The following is an 18,021-nucleotide window of genomic DNA, read 5'->3' on the forward strand; positions in this document are numbered from 1 at the left end:
TTGCCATGGTGATCCTAGATGAGAAGGCCATAGCATTCTGTCTCTAGAACCTCCACACATCTTTCCAGTTCTGTTTTGCCTGCCCCCAGAGATGGCTCTTTGCTGGTGTCCTCAAGAGCACAGGCTCTGCTGCAGTCAACGTGTCTTCTGTACATCCCCTATCCTTTGGACCTCCCTCTGACCCCAACAGAAACCACTACCCTAACAGGTAAGCCTCCACCCCTCAGAAACTGACCTCCACCAGAGAGGTGATGGTGAGTCTCGGAAAAGCCTCAGGATTCAAAATGAGAAGACCCAGGCTTCAGTTCCAGCCAGGCCTTTTAGAGCTATGTGACCCTGGTTAAGACAGTGCCCTCCTCTGTAAAATGTAGATGACAATACCCAATTGAAGTGTCCCTCAGGAATGCCTCTGTGGCTTTCCTTCTACGTAATACCCTTCCCTCCTTCTCAGCTCAGGCCAACTCCTACCCATGCCTCAAGACCCAGCTCAGATGCTCCCTTCTCTGTAAACGTTTCTCTGAGTTCTGTAGACTTGACACAGAATATTAAGACTGGCTATTTTGTGTTAAAGTTATTTGTTCCCTTCATTTTTATTTGACCGGGAATTTTGGGCGGCAAGAATAAGATTAGGCTTAGTTTGGCATCAGAAATGGTTTGTTGAATGACTGCTTTGTGGAAGAGAAATAGGAATAGGCTGACCTTGACTGGGTTGGACACCATCCCTGCAGGGGTCAATCCTGGGGCCCTTTGTCCAAGCATGGTGTGGGTCAGTCAGTGCCTGCCGTGGCCTTGCTGTGTGCCTGAGATGCACATGGCTGGCTGGGGACATTTTCATGGCCAAGACCCAGTGGAAGAGACCCTGGCTTATACCTGGGGTCTGTCTTAGCATTGGGGCGTGGCCAGGAGCAGCTTCCTATGGGGTGTCTCTGTGAATGCCCTGGGGTGTCTGGGAGGAGAAGGGGGATGGTACAGCACTGTCAGCTGGTTCTAGTGGGCCTTTTGGGATATTGAAAAATATCCGAGGAAAAGAGAGGAGGACTTCAGTTGCCACCGTGTCTCCCACTCCCTCTCTTGGCTCTACAGCTGCTGGTCAGGGTCAAGGAGATGAAGGAGACATCCAGCATCAGCTCCAGCGTCCCTACAGACTCACCAGCCAACAGGGCTTCCAGGGCCAGAGCCAGCTAGTCAAGGGTGCCCTCCGGTGGTCACCATAGGCGAGGCAGGAACCGGACCGGGCAAAAAGAGAGGTGTTTCATTCATTCCTTCAACCGACATGGAGTGAGCATCGGCGTGCCAGGCGTGTTTCAATTTTAATTAAAAACCTATTGATCGTTCTGCTAAGTAGAAAGCTGATATTTTTTGGCGGGGGAAAAGGGAATACAAGGTAAGGAATTGCCCCTTACAGCAGTGATTCTCAAACCATGCTGCCCTTGGCACCTTGAGAAAATATCAACGTCTGGGACCCTAGTAGGTCCAACCAAATCTGGGGGAATGGGGTAGGGGCATCAGCGGCAGGCAGCCAGGCATGAGAACTGCTGGTTTGGAGAGTTGACTAAATTGTTACCCAGCATTCTCATTGCTGAGGGAGGTGTTAATGTCCCATTTTCCGGATGAGGAGCCTGAGGCCCAAGTTAAGGACAGCAATGGGAAGGATGTTTCCCACAGCACAGGCAGCAGGGGGGTGGCAAATATTCCTACCAGGCTGCTCCTGATCTCTGAAGGGACCCTCTCTGGCATTATTTTTGCTGTGATTAGAAAAGTATCCAAGGCGTTGTTGTGAAATAATGTCCCCAGGACAGAGACTTATAAAGGCAAAAGTGGTGTCCACGGAAGTCACCTGCGATCTCACTGTTAACACTGAGGCGTATGTCAGGGAGAGGGAGGAAGGGGGATGGGGACGGGGACGGGGAAGGGAGGGAAGGAGTGGATTCATTTTCAGGCTGAAGGTCATATTGTAGATCAAGGCTTCAGAAAGTGCCATCTGAAAACCACTGGCAGCATAATCCCCGAGGTGCTCATTAGAGACGCAGCCTCCCCGTGCCCCTACCTCTCACCAGGTGGCAGAATCAGACTCTGGAGACGGACCCTGAGAAGCTGCACGTCTCCTACACGTTCCAGATCCTTCTCACAGCCATTCACTGAAGACCAATAGCCACTGCGGCTTCAAGCCTTCACAAGAGGAGCCTGTCCTAGACACCCATCGCTTCCAGTGGCTCAGGAGGGCCCTAGCGTATGGATTGATGAATTATTTGGAACCAGGTGCTGACGGGCGGCCCCTGGGGCCCGGGTCCGTACCCCCGCCGGGCTGGGGCTGGAGGAATCGGGCAGCACAACCAGCAGGGCTGCGGCGTCGACCCTCACCAGGCCCAGCCCCCACACAGCAGCCCCCTCCCCCGGCCCCTCCCCCACCTCCCATGGGACTCTGCCACCAATCACAGCCTGGACTATGACGTTACCGCCTGCCAACCCGAGCTCCTCTGCCGCAGAGGCCGGCCGCCGCCACTCTTAGGTGATGAGGGCTGCAGCAATGCCATCCTTTCTGGAGGCAGGGACTCGGAGACCTGGGGATGAGCGGAGACCCTCCAGGGCCATCACACACGGGTCGCAGGGCCAGGACTAGAAGCCAGGACTTCAGTGTTCTTTCCACTGCCCTCACTGCCGCCAAAGCCCCATAGGGCCCCTCTCCGGGCAGCTCCTGGCACGAGAGATGAGGACCAGCATCGCCCCCCCTTCCCCAGCTCTCCCCGCAAGACCTTAGTGGTCAGGAACAGACCCTTCGATCTCTGTTATTTGAGGGCCCAGAGATGATGGCAGGATTGGGCCCATGGTGGAGGGAAGTTGCCCCAAATTCTAGCCCTGGTTCCAGCCCCTCCAAACACCCCCCTCGGCCCCAGCAGGAATTAGAGGGGCCCTGGCCAGGCCGTGCTGGCGGCTGCTACTGTGCAGATTATAAGGGGCCAGACAAGGCTCCTTTGTGGAGGCCTTGGCTTAGGCAGTCAAGTGACTGCTTAACAAAAGCGTGGGCAGGGCCAGCCCCTAAGTGTGGGCAGGGGTGCTGGCCACAGGACCCCCAAGAGTCCCATCCGTCCAGTGGCCAGAACTGCTGTGGTATCACCTGAGAAGACCAGAGCCCCTCCCGTGAGTAGGCTATCAGCCCAGGCAGGCTGCGCTGGGGCTTTGAGGGCCTGTGGGGTGGATGGCCATCCCTGCATTAGTGCGTGTGATGTGCGCAGCCGGGCAGTGTGTGTGCAGGTGTGGGGGCACTTGTGCGTGTGTGCAAACTCTCTGCAGTGCGAATGAGCTTGGTGTGCACTAGGCACAAAGACAGCCCAGCCACTGCGGCTCTGTCAGAGTGAGCAAGGAGGGGGTGGGTGTCCGTCATTGCTTCAAGAAGTTTTTATTGCACATCTCTCCTATGAGAACACAAGGAGGGAATAGGCAGTAAACAAGCAGGCATCCTGCAAAACATGATTTCAAGTATAATAAGATAAACACTATGTAGAGAAATCGACAAGATGAGGGGACAGAGAGTACCAGTGGCACTGGGATGCTATTTGCAGGGACAGTCGTTGGGAACATCCTTTCTGAGCAGATGACCTGAAGTGGAAATGAACCATACGGTTAGATTAGAAAGAGCATCCTCGGGACGCCTGGGTGACTCAGTGGTTGAGCGTCTGCCTTCAGCTCAGGTCATGATCCCGGAGTGGCAGGATCGAGTCCCACATTGGGCTCCCTGCATGGAGCCTGCTTCTCCCTCTGCCTATATCTCTGCCTCTCTCTCTGTATGTCTCTCATGAATAAATAAATAAATTCTGAAAGAAAGAGAGAGAGAGGGGATCCCTGGGTGGCGCAGTGGTTTGGCGCCTGCCTTTGGCCCAGGGTGCGATCCTGGAGACCCGGGATCGAATCCCACGTCGGGCTCCTGGTGCATGGAGCCTGCTTCTCCCTCTGCCTGTGTCTCTGCCTCTCTCTCTCTCTCTGTGACTATCATAAATAAATAAAGAAAAAAATATTTAAAAAAAAAGAAAGAGAGAGAGAGAGAGAGAGGAAGAAAGAAAGAAAGAAAGAAAGAAAGAAAGAAAGAAAGAAAGAAAGAAAGAAAGAATCTTCCAGGTAGAAGGATTGGCAAGTGGAAAGGCCCTGGGGTCACTGTTCAGTGAAAGTGATTTGAGCATCTCTACCAGCCAGACTCTGTTCTGGGCACTGTGGACAGGGCAGTGGACAAGACCGATCAGGCCCCTTACCAGTCTTGCTCCAAGATGGCTGAGGGTGCCTGGGGAGCTAATGAACAGGAGGGGCTCAGAACACTGCCTGGCTCAGAGGACTAAGCCTAGTGTGTGGACTTTGCTATTAGTTACTGCCTTTGTCATAACTTTAGGGCACAGACGTATCTGTCTCCTCTGCCAAGGCTGTGGGCAGCTCTGGGCTCACTTCATTGGCTTCCCATGTCCCACAGGCAGTAAGAGCCAAAAGGGCCTCTCAGGCTACCTCATCCCATTCCCAGTGTCCAGACAGGAAAGCCAAAGCCCAGAGCAGGGAAGAGTCCTGGCTAAGATCACTTATGAGGCCCAGACAAGCCTCGACCAAGGCCCCTGCTCCCTCCCAGCCCCCTATCAGTGTACCTCCCTGTCTGTCTACTAGGACCCAAGTGCACCTGCTGCAGCCCAGTGCCCGGCCATGACCGTCACCTACTCAAGCCAAGTGGCTAATGCCCGCCTAGGCTCCTTCTCCCGCCTGCTGCTGTGCTGGCGAGGCAGCATCTACAAGCTGCTCTATGGCGAGTTCCTCATCTTCCTGCTCAGCTACTATACTATTCGCTTCATTTACAGGTGCAGGGGGACAGGCTGGGGCCAGGGCCTGGGAGGGGTACAGCTGGGTCTTGGAACAAATAGCCAGCCATTCAGGGGGGCCGATGTACCAGAGACCTGTAAGGCTGATCTGAGCTCCTCCTGGCCAAGCCCTGGGAGCAGGGGGGGGGGGGGTCGGAGGCGGGGTTTGGGGGTTGTGGCTGGGGAGGAGATCAAAGAAGGCAGCCTGGGAGACAGCTCAGTGCAGTCCAGAGTGTCTTTCCTCCAACTCAGGGAGAGGCGCTGGCACCAGGGCCTTACCTGGTCCCACTCCGCCATCCTGTTCTCCTGAGTTCCACACAAGCTCACAGGCCCAGGACATATTTTTTTGTCCCCCCAAAAAAGTGTTTACTTAAATAAAATAAAGGACGGATAAAAACCACAGAATATATGAAAGCATTTTGAATGGAAAAAGCCTTAATGACTGCAATGGATTGAACAACGATTAAATCCAGAAAGTTCTTGAATTCAAAATTACAATAGCAATAACAAAGCACATCAGTTTTCTTTAGTTGTTACTCAGGCACCAATATACTTTTTTTTTTTTTCATTTTTTAGAGTTTTTAAGCTTATAGCAAAATTGAGCAGAACGTAGAGAGTTTCCATATACCCTCTCAAACACACACACACAGCTGCCCCCACTGTCAACATACCACAGCAAAGTGGCACATTTGTCATCAAAGATGAACCCGCATGGACACAGCATTATCACCCGAAGTCCATAGTTTACACTAGGGTCTACTCTTGGTGTTGTACATTCTATGGGTTTGGACAAATGTATAATGACGTGTATCTACCATTATACTATACAGCGTAGTGTCGCTACTCTAAAACCCTCCGGGCTCCACTTACTCATCTCTCCTTGCTATAAGTTTTTTTAAAGACCAAACACTCTTTGTTTGAACCTGCTTTCAAACTATTTTTTGGATGCTTTAAAGGGGTCAGTGGTGCCTGCAAGGAAGTCCTTCAGCAGGAGCTTCCTTCCTATCCCTCACAGAAAACCTCTTGCAGCCACAGAGCAGAGGCCCAGCTGGGGCTTGGGGCTGCTAGAGTGGGGCCTGGCTCAGGCCAGAGGAGGGGCCCTCGGGCGGGGCCAGTGAAAGAGACGGGGAAGTGGGGGGGTAGCAAAGAGGCAGCCACACTCCCACCCTAGGCTGGCTGGGCCGCGTACCTGTGTCAGCCGTGTGCTCCCAGTGTCTACATCCGCCTCCCTCCCCGCCACCAGGATGGCCCTCACGGAGGAACAGCAGGTGATGTTTGAGAAACTGACTCTGTATTGCGACAGCTACATCCAGCTCATCCCCATTTCCTTCGTGCTGGGTGAGCCCCCACCCCCACCCCCCGCGTCCCGGGATCCCAGTGCTGCTGCCGGCTCCAGAAAGGTGGCCTCTCGGCAGTTCAGGGCTGCAGCCCGACGGAGGTCAGACGTCAGGAGGGACGTCCTGCTGTTAGCACCCAAGACTCCCGCTTCTGGGGGCGGCAGTGACAGTCCCTGGAGCGTCTGCGCAGGAGGGGAGACCGGGCAGCTCTCTGGGGTGGACAGGGGGCCCCTGGGAGCGAGAACTGGAGGATCCTGCACCTTCCCGCGGGTCTGCTGGTCCTCCCCTGGGGAGCGCCCTCCAGGAGGGCTGGGGCTGGGCGCGCTCCGGTCAAGGGAGATGGAGACGCGGAGCCCGCGCCCTCGCCCCTCGCCCCCTCCCCCGTGCTTCTCTTGCCCAGGCTTCTACGTGACTCTGGTCGTGACCCGCTGGTGGAACCAGTACGAGAACCTGCCGTGGCCCGACCGCCTCATGAACCTGGTGTCGGGCTTGGTGGAGGGCAGGGACGAGCAGGGCCGGCTGCTGCGCCGCACGCTCATCCGCTACGCCAACCTGGGCAACGTGCTCATCCTGCGCAGCGTCAGCGCCGCCGTCTACAAGCGCTTCCCCAGCTCCCAGCACCTGGTGAAAGCAGGTGGGCGGGGCCGGGCAGGGGGCGAGGTCGGGAACTGCGCGCGGGACCGCGGCTTCAGACGGGCGAAGGACCCTGGAGGGGCGAGGGGACCGTGGGGACCGTGGGGACCGAGGGCCGGGGCGGGGCCTTCTTCCTCCCTTCGCCCCTTCTGGTTGTGCAGTGCTCAGTCCGCACATCTGTGACCTCCATCCCCGACCTTCCCTCACGTGGTCCTGATGAGTCAAACCTTCCCGCGTGCTCAGGCCAGGACAGCGCGTAGTGGCCAATCAGTAACTACTGAATGGCAAAGGAGCTCGGTGGTGCCAATGGACTGGGGCTGGAATCCCGGCCACGCTGCCAACCCGCCGCTCTGCGGGCCCTCCCCATCCACTGCCTTCTTCACTCCATCCCGCAGGCTTTATGACCCCCGCAGAATGCAAGCACTTAGAAAAGCTGAGCTTGCCGCACAACACGTTCTGGGTGCCCTGGGTGTGGTTTGCCAACCTGTCAATGAAGGCGTGGATTGGAGGTCGAATCCGGGACCCTGTCCTGCTCCAGAGCCTGCTGGACGTGAGCTCACCTCACCACACAGATGGGGCTGGTGCAGAGCGGGGACGGTTGTGCTCTGGGTAGAACAGTTTCCTACAAAGAGCAGGCTTGAGAGTCTGCCTAGAACCTGCTTTGGGGTTGGAGGATTTTGACCAAGAGGATTCCACAACCCATGGTGGCCGGTCCCTTAAATTCCTCTCCTACTTCCTCTCTAAAGTGAGCCTCAGAGATACTGGTTCCTGGGTTGCTGTTTTCTTAAGATTTTATTTATTTGAGATAGAAAGCACAAGTGGGGGGGGAGGGGTTAGAGCGAGAAGCAGGCTCTCTGCTAAGCAGGGAGCCCCATGCAGGCTCTATCCCAGGGCCCTGGGGTCATGACCTAAGCCAAGGGCAGAGCCTAACTAACTGAGCCACCCAGGCACCCTATCCTGATCCCTTTTTGATAGATGAGGAGGCTGAAGCACAGAGAGGTTAAGTGAGCTGCCCATGATCACAGAGCCAGACCCTGGTACCTTGGGAAGAGCTGGGGGTTGAGCCTGGGAGAGCAGATAGGTGGTGGTCAGAACCCCAACCCTCCCTCCTGCTCCCCAGGAGATGAACATCTTGCGTACTCAGTGTGGACACCTGTTTGCCTACGACTGGATCAGTATCCCGCTGGTGTACACGCAGGTGAGGACTAAGCCAGTGAAGCTGCCCCTTAGGGAAGCCGGGACTGGGAGGACACAGAAAACAGCCTGTGATGGGAAGGGCTCACTTGGGGGCTAAGAGGCCCATCCCGGGAGTTAGGTCTGGACTTTGCAGATTCTCTCTAGTGACAACTTTGAAGAGTCCAGGCTCCTGCCTGGTTCAGCCCAGGGGAGAGAGTGTAATTATCCCCATTTTAAAGAGATCACAGGGCAGCCCTGGTGGCTCAGTGGTTTAATGCTGCTTTCAGCCCAGGGCGTGATCCAGGAGACCTAGGATCAAGTCCCACCTCGGGCTCCCTGCATGGAGCCTGCTTCTCCCTCTGCCTGTGTCTGTGCTTCTCTCTCTGTGTGTGTTTCTCATGAATAAATAAATAAAATTTTAAGAAAATAAAGAGATCACAGAGGGCCAAAGTCACAGGACTGTGCAAATCAGAGCAAGGGCTCATCCTCGCAGCCTAGGGAGCTTCCTGACCCCAGGTTGCCAGCCAGTCCATTTCTGCTGCCACCTCCTTTCCTCCCAGGTGGTGACCGTGGCTGTATACAGCTTCTTCCTGGCTTGCCTGGTTGGGCGGCAGTTCCTGAACCCAGCCAAGGCCTACCCTGGCCACGAGCTGGACCTTGTTGTACCTGTCTTCACATTTCTGCAGTTCTTCTTCTATGCTGGCTGGCTGAAGGTAAGATTCTCTGCAACCAGACTGGCTGTGGTCATGGCTTTAGAAGGGTCATGGCTGACCAGGAAGGGAGGATCTCAGGGCCCCCACCATGACCCTCTTGTGTACTCCTTCCCCGTGTCTTTACATTTGAAGAAACTGAGACCCAGAGAGGAGTGGGACCAGCTTGAGGCTGGTGTCTGATCCCAACGCTGCACCACAGTCCTCGAATTTAGCAGGCTGGGCAGATACAGGGAAAGTTCAATTGTCAAACCATTTGATGCCTCCTCAAGAGAATGTTCCCCAAATATTTGTCCAGAAAAAGGGAAATGCATGGATTGAGAATGTCTGTGGCAGGCCCTGCTGGTGAGGCAATTCCTCTCTGTGCCCTAGGCTCTGATCCCAAATTTGTCCCCTTTGCTTAGTAAAACCAAAGTCCTGATGTTAACTGCCCCAGCCCCCACCCTTTCAAGGCAGATTAGCACCACCTCTCCTCACTCAAGATATCCATCTGTGATGGGGGTGAGGGGCGGGGTGCCTCATCCCCACCCCAAGTGGTGTTTCCAAGTATTACTCCCACTACATCCAGGGCTCTTCCTAACAGAACTTCTGAATAACACAGTTTTCTCTCCATCTCTTTATCTTTCCTGTTTCTCACCCACTCTCTCTCCCTTTTTTCTTTTTTTTTTTTTTGGTAGTGGTGCTGGGAGGTTGGTATTTTTTGGCAGGTGATGGTAGGTTGCCTCCTCCCTCTATCCCTCCTGTCCATGTATGGAGCATGTGTGCACGTGTGCAGTCCCTCCCTATCCACACCCTCGTCCCAGCAGTCATCTTCAGCCGCTGCAGATCAAACCAGGTCACACCATTTTTCTGCTCAAAATCCCCTAGTGGTTTATAGGATGTCCCTTGAATGCTTAGTACAGTCCATCACTACTGTGGAGATTTGTCAGGGGACTTCAGAGGTTAGCACTAGGACTCTGCCTGCCTGGGCCACCCTTTAATTGAACACAGCCTCCCACGTATAAACTCTGTGGCTTTGAAAATAATGAATATATGAATGTTGGAAGACTTGAATGAGTAAATGAATGAATGCATAGATTATGGAACTCCAGGGAAGATACAGTGAGGGGAGGTACCGGTGGTGACTGTGCCACGTGATAGACTAAGAACAGCTCTGGGTGTTCAGGGAGCAGCTGGCTCAGAGAGGGGCTCAGGCTCAGTGTCCTGAGAGAAGGGGACTGTGTGCAGGTGCCTATGAGCGTGGGTGGCTGGAGGCCTTATATTCTGGCTTTGGAGATGGTGGTCAGGCAGGAGGGGCATGATGGGGTGGGATGTGTAATGAGCAAGAACAGAAGTTTAAGGGCAAGGAGCAAGACCGCAGGGAATCTACCTGAGGACTTCCAAAGCCTTACCTCTCCCCAAGGTGGCAGAACAGCTCATCAACCCATTTGGAGAGGATGATGATGACTTTGAGACCAACTGGATTGTTGACAGGAGTTTGCAGGTACTTGGGGAGAGACGGAGCCTGTCCTGTGGGCCTTCCCTGAATTGGACCCAGGGAGGGGACCCCACAGTTCCATAGGGAGGCCTTATAGTGAATTGCCCCCCACCTCCTGGCCCACTCTTCACTCACAGGATTCTCACCCCAACTTAATAAGGCTGCAGATAAGCATTAGTCTCTCCATTTTACAAGTAGGGAAACTGAGGCCCAGAGAGAGGGAAGTGACCTCTCCAAGTCATCTAGCAAGGTTACAGTCCTGCTTGGGCTGACTTTTCTGTTGGACTTCTCCTTCTGTGCCTGGCAACCAGGTGTCCCTGTTGGCTGTGGACGAGATGCACCAGGACCTGCCCCCGATGGAGCGGGATATGTACTGGAATGAACCAGAACCACAACCCCCCTACACAGCTGCTTCTGCCCAGTATCGTCGAGCCTCCTTTTTAGGCTCCACTTTCAACATCAAGTGAGCAGTGCCAAGGAACCACTTTGTTTAGTAGAAAAGCCCAAGGGCAAGGACTTAGGAAAGCACTAGTTAACATGTATCAGATGCATGCTGAGGGTGGGGAGCTCCACTAGGCTCTTTATATAAACTGTATTTTTCTTCCCAATAATCCTGATTTGGTTATCTCCAGTTTTCAGATGATTATGTCCAAGTTCAGAGAGGTTAAGAAGGTTGCTCAGCCCAAGGTCACACAGTTAGCAAGCCGCACCTGTGGATGTATGCCTGCTTCTGTCTCCACCCCCTTAATCCTTACCTTGTACTGCTTAATAACTCTTAAAGCTATAATGGCTTTTAGGTAACTCAGGCCTAAGTCCCCCAAGTCTAGAATTGGAAACTGGGACTTACCCAAGGGCTGACAGTTATCAGTGATGCAGTTGAAATGTCGGACGCTGGTTCCTGACTCTGGTCCAGAACTACGCTTTCTGATAAGCCAGGGTGTTTAAATGGGGAGTGAAAGGGGGTGGAGGGTGTCCCTGGCTGGGGAAGAGGCAAGCCTGTGCCAGCAAGAGACTGATTCATCACAGGTACCTTCTGGGTAGACTCTGTGCTAGAGTTCAGGCCTCAGGTCACCCACAGGGGCCAAACTTTCCTGCACATGATTCCCATTTCCCTGATTTGGTCTGTTTCCCTTGTGAGCTGCAGCTGGGCCATCCCAAACAACCCCCTCTCCCAGGAGGACAGCAGAGAGGACTTTGGAGAGTCCTCTGCATGTCAGGGTCCATATCATCCAGGTTTTCTTCCACAGTATTAAGCACTGTTATCCTTTAGAAACCAAATATCCTGCCTGTTAAGCCATAATTCAAATTAGCTAGAGTCCCGAGTGGGTGTGAGGAAGGTTCGAAAAAGTGATCAAATGAAGGATGGAGGCTTGCTTAGGTCAGAAACATTTCTGGAAGTTGCTTCTGAATTCCATATGATCTGTGCTCTAGCAGCTGAAGGTTGGGTGGGGAACAGAGGATAATGATAAATAGACCTCATCTCCAAGGAACACACCATTTTTAGTGAGGGAGCTCAAACCCAAGGCCCAAACTCTGGACACAAGGTACAAGGTACTGAATGCCTAGGAGAGAGACAGAACATAGAACAGAGACCATCTGTGGCTTGGGAGGTGGCCTCCAGCTGGACCCTTAAAGCATGGGGAGAATATGGACGCAGTCAAGGGCAGGCCACATTCTGGGACAATGGGCTTTCTCCTGCAGAGCGAAAGGCTCTGGGCTCCCAAGAAACCACACTTCTTTGTGGGTGCTTGGAACCACAAACCCCTGGCCGACCCAGAGTCACTCCTGGGCCTCCTCTGACCCGGGGACCAGTAGTTCAGATCACTTGAAGGGAGAGGTGGTAAAGGAAGATGGAGATAAAGAGAAAGCCCATAAGTGCCAGTCCAGGGAGTTCAGTAAACATGGGCAAGAGGGAACCACAGAACCTCAAGGTGAGCTGGGTCCAGAAGGAGTAAGAGGTCAGTGCAGGGCAGGATGGGTCAGGACAGAGAGGAGTCCAGGCATTGTGAGAACACTGTGTGTCCTTGGCTTTGGGCCAAAAGGAGGGAAAAGATAGGGTACAAGAGAAGTCAAGTCCTGCTTTGGTCCTTTGTCCCCTACTCAAGTAACCCCCCCTGCTTCTTTCCAGTCTGCATAAGGAAGACATGGAGGAGGAAGAGGAAGGCACTCACGCTGGCATCATTGGCCGCTTCCTAGGGCTGCAGTCCCACGACCACCAACCCCCCAGGACAAACTCAAAGACCAAACTACTATGGCCCAAGAAAGAAGGCTTTCTCCAAGACGGCCAGCCCAAGAAACTCGGGGGTGCCAGGCAGACCTCTAGGGACAAGGAAGACAGCAAGGCCTGGGAGATTAAGGAGGAGGGTGCTTTTGAGACTGCTGCATTTTATGGGAGGTCAGGCTACCACAGTGCCCCACAGACGCCCCTCAGCCACACACCTATGGTCTTCCCATCTGGACAGTCAGCACCCTCAAGCCTACGCAGAGTCTCAGGGATAGACGGCGCTGTCAAAGACCAAAGCCTACAGCCTGGGATAAAGACCAGTTCTGAAGCACTCCCAGAGAATGTTGGGTTCTCATTAGAGAACCCAGAATCGGGTCACGTGAAGAGGAAAACTGTCGAGTTTAACCTGACAGACATGTCGGGGACCCCTGAACATCATCTCAGAGACTCAGATTTGAGCCAGTCAACTAGCAACTTACACACTATACTCAAGGGCCATGGAGATCCCTATTGGGCCTTGGAAAACAGGTCTGTCCTTTACCTTAACCTTAATCACTTCACTGCCCCCCCCCCCCCCCAAACACACACCTGGGTGAGAAGCCCCATCACCTTCCCTTGCTGTGATTCTACCCTCCTTCCACCTTCCTGGGAGCCGATTTTCCTGTGGTTCCATCTCTGCCAGAGGATGCTGGATTTACACCCAATACTGGCTTGCGGCACATACCTAGCCACCTCAGCAAGGGCACCGGGAAGTTTGAGAACTTTGCTCATTTCACCAGAGCCTGACATCACTGGCTAGGTATGTTCTTCTCTACTGAGAAGAATGAGGCTAGGAGGCCACTAGGCCGGGGTTAGATGGTCAGAGGTTATCCCTGGACCCAGCTTGCTTTGTGTAGCAGACATAGAACCCATGAGGCAGAACTAGGGACTCTGGGCTGTAGCCCAAGAACTACATTCACTGCCCAGGCTTAGCTCAGAGATGGCTTGTGAACACTTCCCCATAACCTCTCCAAGGTCCCCAAGTATGTCTTTAAAGTGTTAAACCCTTGGGAACTGGCAGATGGTTAAGGTGAGGGCATCCAAGTCCCTTGGGGTGTATCTTCACTTTTGGTAGGGGGAACTCAAGACTTCTGAATTTGAAATAGCTCTTCATGCCTTCTTGGGGGCAACCCGCAGCTGTCACAAAACCATCAGCTGTTCCTGTATGTTCTGGGTTTCACTCAATTAGACACACCCTACCCCACCAATTGTGTGAACTTAACTTCTTGTTTTCTAGATTCCCAAGCAGTCACTTCTGTGGTCAAAACACATACTTCATGAAAAACTTCTAAAAGGGTCATAATCGGTCTTAGATCTAGCTAGATAGAAACTCCTACAAATTACTGCGGCTTATCTAGGAAGAGCTAATTAATGTAGTTGTTAGCATGGAGGGATGGGCTCCGCAGTCGGCTGACACTATTTTTTTTATATTTTGGGATTCCAACCTTTGCCCTAACTCCCAACTATTTTAGTACTGAAATGATGATCTTCCATGTTCATGTTGTAAACTTTCTCAAATTCTCTCTAGGGATGAAGCACATTCTTAGCCTGTTTCCCAAGGGAGACGCTTCATCGGCCTGGTCCTACCTGCACGTACACCAGCGGTACACTGGTCTAGTCACAGCCATACAGCCGTCCACACTGAAGAGTATGTTCGTAGGACAGCCTGAATTAAATGGTTAGCTTAGTGGAAAACAAAGTCCATAGTGTCAGGTCTACTTAAGCCCTTAAGATACTTTTTGTACATAAAAATTGTAAAAAGCTGGAATCAACCACTGGAAACATGTAATTCAAAACCTTCAATTCAGAATCAGGAGTCCTTAAGTCCTGTCTGAATTCAGCACACCCAGCCTCAATTATCATTTCCTAACTAAGGACTTTAATAAAACACAAATCCCTCCCTAGGCATGTCATTTTGGTTACTGTGACTGAACTACAACACCTCAGCAGATTTCACAAAGATGACCTACTAAATACATTTCTAGCCCATCCCAAGAACTCAAGAAACAACAGCTGGGTACCAAATTACTTTATTTGAAGGAATGATACAAACGAAAGAAGTAGATGTTTCGGTACAACTTATAGAAAAGGTAAAGGTAACCCCAACATGCATGCACTGCCTCGGTGACCAGGGAAGTCACCCTGCGGCTATGGGAAGACAGCCTAAGGCTTAGCTCTCACTATCACTGTTTCCCAGGGTGTGCTTGTCAAAGAGATACTCTGCCATGCCAGATTCGGGAGCCCCCATCTTGCGCAGGTTGGTTACATGGTCACCCAATTCTTTGATGGATTTCACCTGCTCGTTCAGGTAATGAGTCTCAATGAAGTCACACAACTAGAAGACAGAATGGGGAAGAATGTTAACGGTACACTTTCCCAACCCCTAAAGAGGGAAATGACTCCCTCCATTCTCTCCCAGACTGCCAACACTCACGTGGGGGTCATTTTTATCAGTGGCCAGTTTGTGCAGTTCCAGTAGTGACTGATTCACGCTCTTTTCCAAGTGTAATGCACACTCCATTGCATTCAGCCCATTCTCCCAATCGTCACGGTCTGGTTTCTGAACGAGAGGAGAGGAGGTCAGGTCAATGCACGTACAGCCTCTACCTATTATTGCCCAAGTCAGCAAACACCTAACATGCAATCGTTGTGCTTCGGCAAGAGGGACATCCCAGTTTCTCCCACAATGGTTTCCAACTTAACAGCCTTGTGCCCATTACCGTTCACCTCCTTCAACTTAGAGGATAGGCTTAAAAAAACACAGAAGCCAAAAGTACTTCATTTTATAAGAGCAACTGCTAGCTTGAGGGATTTCTGACACCCAAGGACTTGCCGGATAGATGAGACACAGGATCTAAGATGTTTTGTTCACCTTAATATCCTGAAGGAAGATTCGACCACCTCGTTGGTTCTGCAGCTTCATCAGTTTCTCAGCATGTTCCCTCTCCTCATGAGATTGGTGGAGAAAATATTTGGCAAAGTTCTTCAAAGCCACATCATCGCGATCAAAGTAATAAGACTGAAAAGAGAACACGAACATGTTCTGTTAGGAATTGCCAAGCCTAGCCTTTCTTCCTCAAAGTCCAGCAAGAAAGGAGTCTGCACTGAAGACCGCGGACAGGCTGTGCTCTTGGACAGAACACAACACTAGTCTGTACTCTAAAACACAAAAATGAAACGTAGTCCTGGACATTTAAAGTTTACTGCAAGGAACCTTTAGAATATCATAGGGAATTGCCCCCAGCAGATAAATTCTTAAAGCCCTATATGAGAGCAAACTTCTTCTGGCCAGTGTCGCATTTGATTGGAGAGGGTGTGGGAGTATTTACCCTGTACAAACAATGCCTTCTCTCCCTAACTCCCTGATTAAACCCATGTTAAAACATGAGCTTGCCAGCTTACAGCATACTGACGCATCTCTAAGATTAACCCATTAGGCAAGGTGACAACTGCTGGCAACGCTAAGCTGTACAAAGAAACTGCCAGCAGAAAACAGAAAACTTGATTCCGTTTTTAGACACTCGCTGAATCCAGGTGTTCCTGAAATGGAATGGCAGTGCGGAAATCCAGGCCTATTTTCAAATTCATCTGGAACAGGTCTATTCTTAGATAATTTGCACAATCGTAAGGCAATCCTAAGGAAAACGCCCACCACACCGCCTAAAACCAGGATTTTGGAAAATGGATTCCATCGATCAGCACGGAAAGTTTCCTTGCCCAGTAACTGTTGGTGTAGTTTATTCTAAAACCAAGGGTTCAGCCACAAAAGGATAAAGTACTAAATGCCCGGGCAAGAGGACGGATGACTAAGACAACCGTGTGCGCAAAAGGGGAGATTTCCATGCTTCAAGTGGGACTGGGCGATAAGCAGAACAGAGCGGGTAGCGATGGCTGCTCCAGAGTGGTCGGCCCCCGGGAGATAAGCCACTGAGCACCAACCCCCGCCCCCAACGGTTGCTATTCGACACCATTACCCAGCAGGCTCCGCCAGTCGCAGGGAGGACGGGGGCTGGACCACTTCGCCCCCGTCACCCAAGCAAAAGGACAGCCTCGGGGCCACGTGATCGACACGGAGCACAGGATGGAAACGCACACCCCGTTTTCCTAACTGCAGGATTGTGCCGGTTGCAACTGCCGCAAGTCGGGGATTTCTTGAAACCAGGCTCTCTCTAAATACGAAGCGGCGCGCAGAGGCGGCCCTTGACTAAGAGGGAGCCCTCCCAGGGGGCCGTCAGAAAGGCCGAGCCGGCCAGAGTTTCTGCGCACGTCCTGAGAGGCCTCGAGCAGCGTCCATTTTCCAGCAGGGCGAGCAGGGGCGGGAGGGCCCAAGCGTCAGCCACACCCCCGCCCCGCCGCCAGGAGCCCGGAGCCCGGAGCCGAGCGGCGCTCACCATGGACAAGTAGACGTAAGACGCGTAGAGCTCCAGGTTGATCTGGCGGTTGATGGCGGCCTCGGAGTCCTGGTGGTAGTTCTGGCGCACCTGCGAGGGGGACGCGGTCGTCATGGCGGAGGCTGAGGAGAGGCGGCGGCGGCGGCGGCTGCGCGGCGCTGGGGCGGCGGCGGCGGAGGCCTCGGGGCGGTCCGAGAGCGCTGCGTGGAGGTGGCCGAGGGCTGGCTCTGAGCGGCGGGCCCGGGGAGGGGAGACGAGCGCCGGGTTCCGTCCAAGCACTGTTGAAGCAGGAAGCCGCGGCGACTCTCGGCGGAGACTGGCGCAGACCGCCGTGGCCCCGCTCTTATAGCGGGATCGGGCGTCACGCCCACTCCGGCCAATCAAGACGCCCGCCCGCGCGCGGAGCCCCGCCTCTTCCGGCGGGCGCGCGACCCCGCCCTGGGGGCAGTGGGGGAGGGGCGGCCCCGCGCGGGCTGAGGCGGCGGGCGTGTGGCCGCGCGCGGGGCGGGGCGGGGCGGGTGTCCTCGGCGTCCCGGCTCCCGCGATGGGGGGGGCGGGGAAGAAGTGCGGTCGGGGTCGGGCGCGGAGCCCTGGCGCCCGGGGCTGGGAGCCGCCGGCACGTGTCCCCTGAGCCGTCCGGGCGGGCTCCCCGAGACATCCTGCCCCGGGGGCAGGTTAAAAGTCCGGGCGGCAGGGCAGCAGTTACCACACCCGGGGGGATCTCCTCGGGCGTCACCTGGAAAGTGGCAGTGGGAGCCCTAGGAGGTTGCGTCAGTTAGAGGTGGGGCGGGAGGGGCTCGCTCTCCCTTCCTCAGGGTCCGGCCGGGAGCGACGCGCGGACGGGCTGGGGTCCCGGGGGCCGTCCCCGACCCTCGCCAACATGGCTCCCGGTGCAGCTTCCCCGACAGAGGCTGGGCGGGCCGTGGTTCCCGGGGTGAGCGGGCGCCTTCGGGGGGGAGCCGTGAGGGACGAGCCCCCGGGGCTTCTGAGAAGATCCGGGGACGGGTTAGAAAAGGGAGGAGAAGCCACTGGGGATCTGGAGACGGAGCCATCTTGGAACGGCTGCCTTGGCGCACCCGGGTCAGGCCACAGCCGGCTCAAGCTGAGGAGATCTCCCGGGGAGCCACCTCCTGGGGCTGCCCCTGCGGAGCGGCCGGTGGGCACAGTGTCCACAGGGGACAGGTGCAAGGGACCGGGCAGGGCAG

The 18,021-nt window shown here is 54.0% G+C and overlaps 2 protein-coding genes across 7 annotated transcripts; one reads left to right on the forward strand and one right to left on the reverse strand.

Annotated features, from left to right (window-relative positions):
* The first annotated feature begins 14 nt into the window (after window positions 1-14).
* BEST1 (bestrophin 1) lies at window positions 15-14,985 on the forward strand. Of its 6 annotated transcripts, XM_077861950.1 has the most exons (13): window positions 16-208; window positions 1,084-1,297; window positions 2,058-2,509; window positions 4,642-4,829; window positions 6,073-6,167; window positions 6,567-6,800; window positions 7,195-7,349; window positions 7,920-7,997; window positions 8,536-8,688; window positions 10,088-10,168; window positions 10,474-10,625; window positions 12,291-12,914; window positions 13,954-14,752. In XM_077861950.1, the coding sequence occupies exons 4-13, from the start codon at window positions 4,678-4,680 to the stop codon at window positions 13,970-13,972; spliced, it is 1,743 nt and encodes a 580-aa protein (XP_077718076.1). In that variant the 5' UTR covers window positions 16-208; window positions 1,084-1,297; window positions 2,058-2,509; window positions 4,642-4,677; the 3' UTR covers window positions 13,973-14,752. The 6 variants fall into 6 exon arrangements, with proteins under 6 accessions (XP_077718072.1, XP_077718073.1, XP_077718076.1 ...); XM_077861946.1 differs by having other exon boundaries at window positions 15-208; window positions 6,073-6,800; window positions 13,954-14,985; XM_077861947.1 differs by having other exon boundaries at window positions 15-208; window positions 2,058-2,259; window positions 6,073-6,800; window positions 13,954-14,985.
* Window positions 14,440-17,143, reverse strand: FTH1 (ferritin heavy chain 1). Its single transcript, XM_077861973.1, has 4 exons — window positions 16,817-17,143; window positions 15,298-15,444; window positions 14,860-14,985; window positions 14,440-14,760 (listed from the first exon to the last, which is right to left on the reverse strand). Exons 1-4 carry the CDS (start codon window positions 16,928-16,930, stop codon window positions 14,596-14,598), a joined length of 552 nt encoding a protein of 183 aa, XP_077718099.1. The 5' UTR covers window positions 16,931-17,143; the 3' UTR covers window positions 14,440-14,595.
* Window positions 17,144-18,021: the final 878 nt, after the last annotated feature.

This window comes from Canis aureus, chromosome 21 (assembly GCF_053574225.1).
Source record: "Canis aureus isolate CA01 chromosome 21, VMU_Caureus_v.1.0, whole genome shotgun sequence".
In the NCBI taxonomy this organism is placed as follows: Eukaryota; Metazoa; Chordata; class Mammalia; order Carnivora; family Canidae; genus Canis; species Canis aureus.